Genomic DNA, 9,608 nt, shown 5'->3' on the forward strand with positions numbered 1-9,608 from the left:
TACTTCATTTTTGTACCTCTCTTGAACTCTTCTTCTTGATTTTCTTCCTATATCTATCCATTTCTTTATGGTATGCCCAAGTTTGTTTCTATTCATCCCTGTTTTACGTCCTAACCACTTAAGTCCCTTGTATCGTTTAAGTGTGTTTCCAGATGCAATAGCTTGTAACATTTGCTTCTTCACAGTTGACGACCCAGCTTTCAGATTTGCCTCCTTAATTTCACAAAGCAGAGCATTGCCTAATACTGCCTTTCCTCTGTTTGGGGATATACCTGCCCCTCTCAAATCTCGGTCTGTTTTACTTCGTGGTGTTTTAGGTGACATACCTGCCTGCTGACGTTTTTGTAATCGCTCGTTTCTTTTTTTGAAGCATTCTAATCTTCTTTTTCATTTCATAAGTTTTCGTCTCCAGATGATTTATTTCTCTGTGAGCTTTTGAAACTGCTCTACTTATCCTCTTTCTAGATGAACTTTTTTTTGAGGTGTTGAAATTCATTCTTACAATCAATTGCCCTTCTTCACCTGTAGACGTCATATTACTTTCATAACCACTTGTCTCTCCTACTCTGTCCTCTTCTGCTTGCAAAACTAATGCTTTTCTTTTTTCACGATGTTTCTTTACTCGCTCCGCATTCTGTTTGTTTCTTCTTTTTCTTTCCTTGCTTGACAACTCTGCTGCTGGAACATAATATTTCATTCTCCTTCATCTCTCCTTACGCAAATAACTTTCACCCTCCTTGGCTTTCTTTCTCGATCGATATGCTTTTTGTATTTCAGCTCGACTCAGTGGCATCGTTCTATAAAATATTACAACAATTAGAACTGAGAAAAGTGTCATTTTCAACAGTGATATGTTTATTGCTCATTGGTGAAATGTACGTTACTAATAGAAAAATATAATGTATTATAACTTGATTGCAATTAAATACGTGTTCGCCAATTCAGATTAGTTTTTCATCGTCAAAACATATCTAAAATTTAAGAATATTAAATATGAATCCTATAAATCATCTTTGCTTTATCATATAACTACTCGTATTTCTCTTAATTAAAACACCTCTTTATTCTCATGTTCAAATAATCAAATAATCAGATTTATCTGAAATGTTTGTGTATAATATAAAACAAACGTTAATATCAAAGTGTTATTTCAAAAAAAAATAGTAAGATAATTTTAGAAAAACAAAATAGATGATATTTAAATCGTCTTAATATTTCGAAATGTACGTTACAAATTGTATCGTACATTTCCCCGACTGATGTTCCATAACACACAAACTCCGCATCATTCATCACGTTCTGGGTTGATGCTTAACCAATCACAAAATATGTACAAGAAAACATATTGACGCAAGCGTCAAATGGGCCGCAAAAAACATTTTTGTATGAAGCATTATTGGTTGTTTATATAAGAAACACACTACCAGGAAAAAAATGATGAGTTGTACTTATTTTTTTATGGTAAATTTTAATATAATTTCAGCAGCACATGCTTCGAACTTAAAATTTCTATTTAAAATTCAGTTCGTTACTGTAAGCACTTCTAACGGTACTTTTATGACCATTTCCAAGATATGCAGTAGTAGAGAAAACATTGATTTGAACGTAATTCCAATACAAACTTTAACTCATAATTCATCTATTAGAGAAAATGTATTTTAAACAATTTGTTTGTGGCATTGTCTTGAAATTAAACTTAATGCCCAGGTTTAAATGTTTTCAAAGGACCACACAATAAAATAGAAATAAATTATTTTAAAAGACTGTCAGTCAAGATCATGCTCATCCAAAAAGGGGAAGAAATTGTGCACAATGGTAAAAGTAAGCCAAAAAATTTTCTCCTGGAATTAAAAATCTTGTTTACACTTCTGTTTACATTTCTTTCTTTCTTTCTTTTTTTGCATGTGGTTTGAAAAGAATGAAAAATGAACACAAACTTTCTACAACGAAATTTATTGTACATAACATGACTAGATTACATAAAAATTTCACACCTCTGTGACTAGAAAACACAAAAAAATAAAAAAGGAAACTCAACAGGTTGAAATAATGTGACCATAAAAAGGGACTGTAATACTTCAATGTACTAAATTAAAAAAAAAATCACAAAAAAAACATTAGGTTCAAATAATGAAGAAAATTATGCATACTGTGTACACCCGTACTGTTCGTAACTTATTTTGGACTAAAACAAACATGACAACCACTCTCTACTGTTTTTACTTGTCCATTGGAATTGTTTCGTAAAACTATTTCTACATTTTGATTCTTAAACCGCACATTACTTCCACAGAAAAACTCAACACCAGCATTGGAAAAATACATAAACGTACTAAATTAAAAAAATAAACGCAAAAAAACAATAGGTTCAAATAATGAACAAGATCATGCATATTGTGTACACCCTGATGGTTTACACTTATTTTGAACTAAAAAAAATTACAACCACTCTCTAATCCAGTTCAGAAATAGTAAACGGCTCAACAGTGTTTAATTTCACTTTGTGATATTGTAAAAGGTGTTGTTTGCACTGATGCAAGATTTGAATCTGATTGGCAGCCTCGAAATCAACATATGAATGAGTTCCTCTTTAGTATCAACTTTCAGCTCCTCTTGTAAAATATTATCAAGCATGCTTTTAAAAACGGTTGTCTTCAGATCTTGTTTTTCTCCTTTTTTGAAGAGGAATGTTACTCTAAATGTTTTCTTAATACTGCTGGTCCGTTTGCATACTGGGCACTCTCTGTCTACATATTTTTTCTGTCTACAAGCTAAAAATAAATAAATAAAATTATCTAACCAGAATTTATCTCATATTGCCAGGTGGTATACCTTTTAAACACAGATTCATTTTATTTTGTTTCACAAGTACAAATAATATTCTACAGGGAAAAAAAGAATGCTAATTTATAATTTTTATACTTCTGTAAAATTCTAATCAATTTACCTGCATTGTCACAACAGATGTAAACATCTACATCAGTGAAGTCAGTAAGAACAATTTCTTCAGGCATAGTATTTTCAAGTTCTTCTGAGAAATCTGGATCTAAGTTTGCACAATCCATATCTTCTTCACCTAATTGTACATTGTTGTCAGCAACAAACTTCAAGATAAAAACATAACTTATTAAATCTTTGTTTCAAAAAAAAAATTACAAAAAATATCTGTTTAATTTATATATTACCTCACAGGAAGATGTTGGGCAAGTGGTTAGCTGTTTTCGTGTTTGAAACACTTTGGGATAAACATTTGTGACTTTTACTGTGTCCCCAACATTAAATGGACTCAAGACATTCTTGTTAAATAAGCAAACTTTGGCCACACTGGTGCTGTCTTTTATCATAATTGATTTCACAGCTAAACTACCTTCTTGCCGATACTTCAATGGTGAAACCTAAAACATGTACACATTGGACTCTTAAAGTATACATGCTTCATTAAAACATGATAGAAAATTGTCTTTTATGCAAATATTTTTCTTATCAAAATACACTGTTTTTAATCAAAAACAATTGTGCAATATGGTTAAATCTATGGGTAATGGCATCAATCTTTGAAGTGAATTGATCTTGTTTTAATTACCTTGAATATCTTTCCAGTAACTTGTGATTTGTCTGGTGATTGCAGTGCATCCTTAAGTGGTTTTGGCTCTCCTTGTGCTGGAGAATTTTCAGGTAGAGTTGGTATATCTACTTCTTGACTGGTTTCAACTGAAGCTGCATATGCAATAACACTTTTCGAAGTTATCCACAAATCAGTGCTCGTTTTCTTCAGTGCATTTTGAAATTTAAAGGTCATCCCCTCCTTGATCATGTCAAACCTTGCTTTTTGATATATTCTGATTTTGTAAACTTCAGTGCCTTTTCCACCAATTATGTTAAAAAAATGCATGGTCTTGTTTGACGATTTGTTGAAATAGGATTGAAGTTCTTTTGATTTCTTTAAAACCTTTAAGGTTACTGTCACTGTTTCGTCTAATGATTCCTGAGACTAGAGAGAAATGATAATATTTTACAAACATGCACAACACTTTTAGCTTACTATATATGCATTTTAAGCTAATAAATCAGACTGGTGTCATTTACATACTGCAGAAGTACATTATTTCACATGGGATTAATTTATAAAATGTACATGATAACAAACTTGTCAAAGCCTAGTTCGAAGTACATTAAAAACTAACAATGACAATTCAACCCACGTACTGAATAGAAATTTTAACTGCGCAAAATTGGGACCTTGTGGTAATAAGTACATATACAGTATATACAAAATTTTGCAACTAAAGAGCAAAGATTACTGTGGAATCATTGTTCATGAAACAATATTTGAGGATTACGTCACCAAAATTTTTCCTCCCCCCTAAAAAGAACTTTTTTAACCTAGCTGCTAATTAAATGCACTGTATACAAATTACCCACAAAATTTCATCAAATGATCTGGTTAAATTTTGGTTATCCACAGATATTAAATCCAAATAATTTAAAATGATTCCATCGTAAAATTTGCAGTTTCCATGTCAATTATAAAAATGACAATACTTAAAATAACTTAAATGTTGTATAATTTTAAGTGTTGTTAGCTGAGAACTTACAATAAACATTTATTTACTAATATTCTTCAGCCTTTCATATTCTATAATAACATCATCTGAAGCTCTTATTTTTGAGGGATCAAAGTTTATCAAAATCAAGCCTGTGCTAGAAGTTACCCTGCTTAGTGCAACATATGCCATACCAAATTCAAACACAGTACTACCTAGATCATTAACTGCTGAGTTTAAAGAAATTCCTTGAACTTTATGAATTGTGCATGCCCAAGATAACATTAAAGGAAACTGTGCACGTACTACATGTCTACCTCTGTAAACAAATTTATGCTCATATGGTTTTATTGCAACTTAACTATGAAGAGTGAATTGTTGTTTCATCATTACTCTTCCAATTTTAGGATCATCAAACTTCACATATATACATGATGGCTTATCTTTGTCATTTGTAAAAGTAATATTCACAATTGTTCCAATAGCTCCATTAACCAAACCATTTTCAGTTTTAATATTCCTCATAAGCATAAATCTTGCTCCAACAGACACCATCAACAAGTTTGTTAACCCTCCAGCAATACTATCATTAGAAGGAATATGATTCTCTAAGACTTGTCCCATGAAATTGTCATCTTCTGTTGAATAAAAATGATCAGCATAGATTCTGATAGTATTTCCCAATTTACTTAGTTGTTTATTATTATACATTTCTACTTCCTTTCGTGTGGGATAAGTATGTAAAAAATTAGAAAACTTAATTTCATCATATTGTAATCTAGTTTTCTTTTGGATACATCATTTTCTTGAGACATACCAATACGCACTCTATTCAAAAGCAAATAATATGATAAATCGGAACTTTGCCTGTTATTTTCCTTCAAGAACATAGGTTGAAATAAATGCCAAAGTAACTCATTCTTGAATGCAAAATTTCCTTTCACAGGTCGCAACTGAAAAAAATCTCCAACAGCAAATATATTGCATCCACCAAATGGAAGGTCACTATCTTTTATTTCTGATAAACGCCTGCTAATAAATGTTAACATGTCACTACTGATCATACTTATTTCATCAATGACAAAAGTTTGAACATTTTCAAATTCTTTACAAACTTGTTTTAATGTGTAACTAGATAAACTTGCATAATTCAAATACTGTGCCACAGGAACTCTTAACAATGAATGAATTGTACGACCATTTATATTATTTGCAGCTGTTCCAGTTGGAGCACATACAACAACACAATTTGAATTTAAAACTCTTGCACAAAATAATTGTATGTATGCAATAATAACTTTTGTAGTAAAAGTTTTACCTACACCAGCTCCACCTGTTAAAAATAAATGAAACGGTAACTCATTCTTCTCAAATTTAGATTTCACAAAACAAAATGCCTCTAACTGGGATGGTGTTAATCTCTTCACACTTTCTCGAAATTCAACAATTGACATTGAGCAAGAAAAGCTGTGCATATGCAAATCATCATCAAATACTTCTGTTGCAATTTTATTTGTATTTGAAGTTCCAGATTCATTCGCATCAGCAAAGAATAAAGTTTCTAATACAAGATCATTATTCAAGAAAAACAAAGTGTCATTTTTGGCGTTTTCAGTAGATGAGTTACAAGATAATTCTTACATCAATTTCAGCTTCCGAATTGTATTTTCAATTTGTTCCGTGAATGAAAAGTTAATGAAATCAATGCTTGTATTGAATAATTGTCTCTTATTAATAAATGCTTCTTTAGTGTTGGAATAAGGATGAACAAGCTCATTTTCAGATTTGTGTGGCAATAATAAAAGTAGCATGGAATAAAAATGATCATCTGAAGATGGAGGAAAATGTGGAAAACGAACAACACTTGGTTTTTTGCATTTCTTCATAACCACATCATACTTCTCAATATAAATACGAGACAGAGAAACTCTCTTTGGCATTTCATTGCTACATTTCTTGTACCAGGAACAAAACTTGAATAAACACATATCACTTAATTCCACAGGTCGACAATGATAATAATCAATTATATTTGTCTGAAACACTTCTGTAGAATTATCATCAAGAATTTCAATTTCTTTTCTACTTTTTAAAATCCTGTATCTTTTACTTGGTTGTCTTGTATTCAGATAAACAAAACACCTGGTTACATGAATTAAATTCAAATTGCTTAATCTGTAAGCAGCTTCTTGGGAACTCAATCGCCTATGGCGCAAAACTGTTAGTCCTATGCCGTGGAATAGGACTTTCTTTAAAAATGTTGTGAATTAGTTGACCCAGCGCATTTTTTAACTCATCTGGCTCTGACTTGCAAATATAACTACACACATAATATGCTGCACCCTCAGCATTACAAATCATCTGGATATCCATATTTGCTCTCCAGTGTCTTAATATATCAGGATTGTATGAATTTATCATCACATCTTTACTTGTTCTTTTTGTTGTGTAAAACTTTCCTTTATTCTTATTAGACAAATTTATATTTCCGACAACACTAGTCTTTTCACACTCTCGTTTTGGAAAACCAAATCTACAACATGACTTAAACCCTTTACTACAGTAGGAAGTATGAGAATGACTTTGTAATGTAGTCACTAACTGAAACATTTCAGCATCATGCTCACAGTTAGGAATAACAGAACATATTGTTTTATGTATATAATGAATGAGTGTTGGAATTGTTAAATTTGAAATTTCATTGGGAACATCTTCAATCCATAAAAACATATGTATGTGTGGGCTTCCTTTATTTTGAAATTCTACCCTTGCAAAGTAATCCATAACTTTACCTAAAGGATATTTATTACTCTGAATTACATATTTCATTAAAGACTTAAATCTGCGTTCAAAGTGTATTGCAGTCATTAAAGGATCACTTCTCATACCATTTCCAAAACTTTTCCATTGTTTAGCTTCATCAAAATCAATATCATGTAACATTATTCCTAATTCTGGCCAATGCAAATCATCTGCTGACAAGGTCATGAAAAGTGTTGGTGGACCTAAACATCGAAACATCGCCAGTAAATTATATAATTGATTTCTGAAATAAGCCACAGTTCCACGAATATTTTTCATGAACATGTAAGAATTTTCTTTCAACTCGGCATTATTCTGCAAATTTTTGACATCACATGCATTAACACACTCGGCACTATTTTGGCCCTTCCTTATTCGCATGTTTATATTTATCTCTGATTTCAGAGAGGCAAGATCAAATGAAACAGCAGAATGTAACAGATAAGTCAAATCTTTCCTGAAATTTCCATTTTTGTTATATAACCTGTATTTGAAATACATAGATCTTGAAATTTTCTTAGGTCTATTGTAATTTAAACCATTTTTACCACATGGGAAGAGCCAAGGAAATGCCATTTCCTCACCACTTTCCATTTCGTACACTCTTACAGGTTTTTCTGAAATATGAGGTACATTAATTATGCCCTCATTTCCAAATACAGAAATGTCGTTAGGTACTGTACTATTCATTGGTGTAAGTGTAGCACTTTCCATATCAAAATCTTGAAAATTATCCATTTCTTTGTCTGTCAATAATTTTTCATTTTCTTCAGAAATAGCAATGTGTTCATATATTAAGTTATTTCTTTTCAACCATAAAAGTGCCTTTTTAACTTTACTGGGGGAAACAAAATATTTGAAATTTTCAGATTCCACATAACCTTTGTGTTCATAATTTACTACAAAAAAAACATCCGTCATTAATACTTTCAGGTAGTTGATTTGCAATAACTTGCACATTTGTTGGCAAGTTTAGAATTAACCCTTTTTCAGCCATCTGACCCCCTGGTAAAATAATCACTGTCATAAATATTTGAATCATTGCAATTAATCTTTTTTCAATTAATGACAGATTTCGCAGTTCTGAAGGAATTTCAAATATTTTTAAACAGCTTCAGTGGATAAATATGGAACTTCTTTTTTCTTAATTGAAGAATGACAAGTTTGACACAACACATCACTTCCATTAGTTGTTACATGCGTTAAGTTTTTTAGCTCTGTATTTTTTAAATTGTGTGTCTGGTTTTGAAATAAAAATCTGTCACAACAAGCACATGAAAAAGTTGGACGTTCTCTTATTCTACTCTCATAAGCATGAACATGATTTTTATCATGCAAATAATTCAAATCAGGTCGTGTAGGATATGCATCTGATATTGTAGAAAAACATGACACACTATCAAAAATGTTAAAACTGCCACCACTACTCTCGTCTTTCAGTATCAGATTGTGTGCAGATCTCTCACTATCTTCAAAAGACACATTTTCATGAAAGTACTTCTGAGGAACATTAACTGCTTGTTCTACTTGCTTTCTCTTGTTTTTCTTCATTGAAGAAACTGTTTTGTTTGATAATTTACAATAATTATGAAAATTATTTTTACTACTACAATCATAACTGGTAAAATCTGAAATTGTTTTGCTGCACGCAGATTGCCTTTCTCTTTGCTCTTCACACAAGTTATTTATTTCATCTTTATTTGAAATCATCCTAGAATCAAAATTGTACCAAGGAAAGTGCAACGGAGTTATATCATATCTCATATTGCTATTAACAACATCATGATCAACGCCATAATATCTGTCAAAATAATACTCAATTTCACCAGGTAACCCGTTCCACGAATATAATGTTGATGGTAAATCTCTATGAGATAAATAACTATACTCACGACCAGAGGACAAAATATGACCATAAAAATTCGTACCGTTCGCAACAGTTTGATTCAAATCACTGGGAGATAAATTTCATAAATCAGGCATATGTTTAACAAACATGAGCAGGGCAACTAAAGATATCGCAGTACATTGTACACCATTATAGGGTTGGAACTGGGCACAGCCTTGATGACAATTTGCTAACAAACTTCTTACCATTTTCTCTGTCAGCCTGAGTACCGCACTGTAACCGCAACCACGTGTGTCGAGAATGTGTGCGATAAATACCGTAATCATCCGAATGCACAAAAGAAAGCGCGGGAAGGAAAATTATTGTTGGTACTAATATTGTGTATACCGATCCCGATACATTGTGTTGACAAC

General features: G+C 31.7%; 1 protein-coding gene across 1 annotated transcript; it reads right to left on the minus strand.

Annotated features, from left to right (window-relative positions):
- Positions 1 to 2,496: 2,496 nt before the first annotated feature.
- Positions 2,497 to 8,084, minus strand: LOC133180335 (uncharacterized). The gene is made up of 6 exons (XM_061314881.1): positions 7,895 to 8,084; positions 4,938 to 5,182; positions 3,584 to 3,991; positions 3,186 to 3,395; positions 2,948 to 3,104; positions 2,497 to 2,771 (listed from the first exon to the last, which is right to left on the minus strand). Exons 1-6 carry the CDS (start codon positions 8,082 to 8,084, stop codon positions 2,497 to 2,499), a joined length of 1,485 nt encoding a protein of 494 aa, XP_061170865.1.
- Between the last annotated feature and the right edge of the window lie 1,524 nt (positions 8,085 to 9,608).

This window comes from Saccostrea echinata, unplaced genomic scaffold (genome assembly GCF_033153115.1).
Source record: "Saccostrea echinata isolate AGI-Se365-2 ecotype Australia unplaced genomic scaffold, CSIRO_AGI_Sech_v1 ptg000006l, whole genome shotgun sequence".
Classification (NCBI taxonomy): Eukaryota; Metazoa; Mollusca; class Bivalvia; order Ostreida; family Ostreidae; genus Saccostrea; species Saccostrea echinata.

Coding starts and splice junctions, on each gene's coding strand:
- LOC133180335 (XM_061314881.1), bottom strand. CDS start 8,084: ATGGATAATTTTCAAGATTTTGATATGGAAAGTGCTACACTTACACCA. Junction 3,992..4,937: donor ATGATCCTAAAATTGGAAGA/GTAATGATGAAA, acceptor ATTTCTCTCTAG/TCTCAGGAATCATTAGACGA. Junction 3,396..3,583: donor TTACTGGAAAGATATTCAAG/GTAATTAAAACA, acceptor TACATGTTTTAG/GTTTCACCATTGAAGTATCG.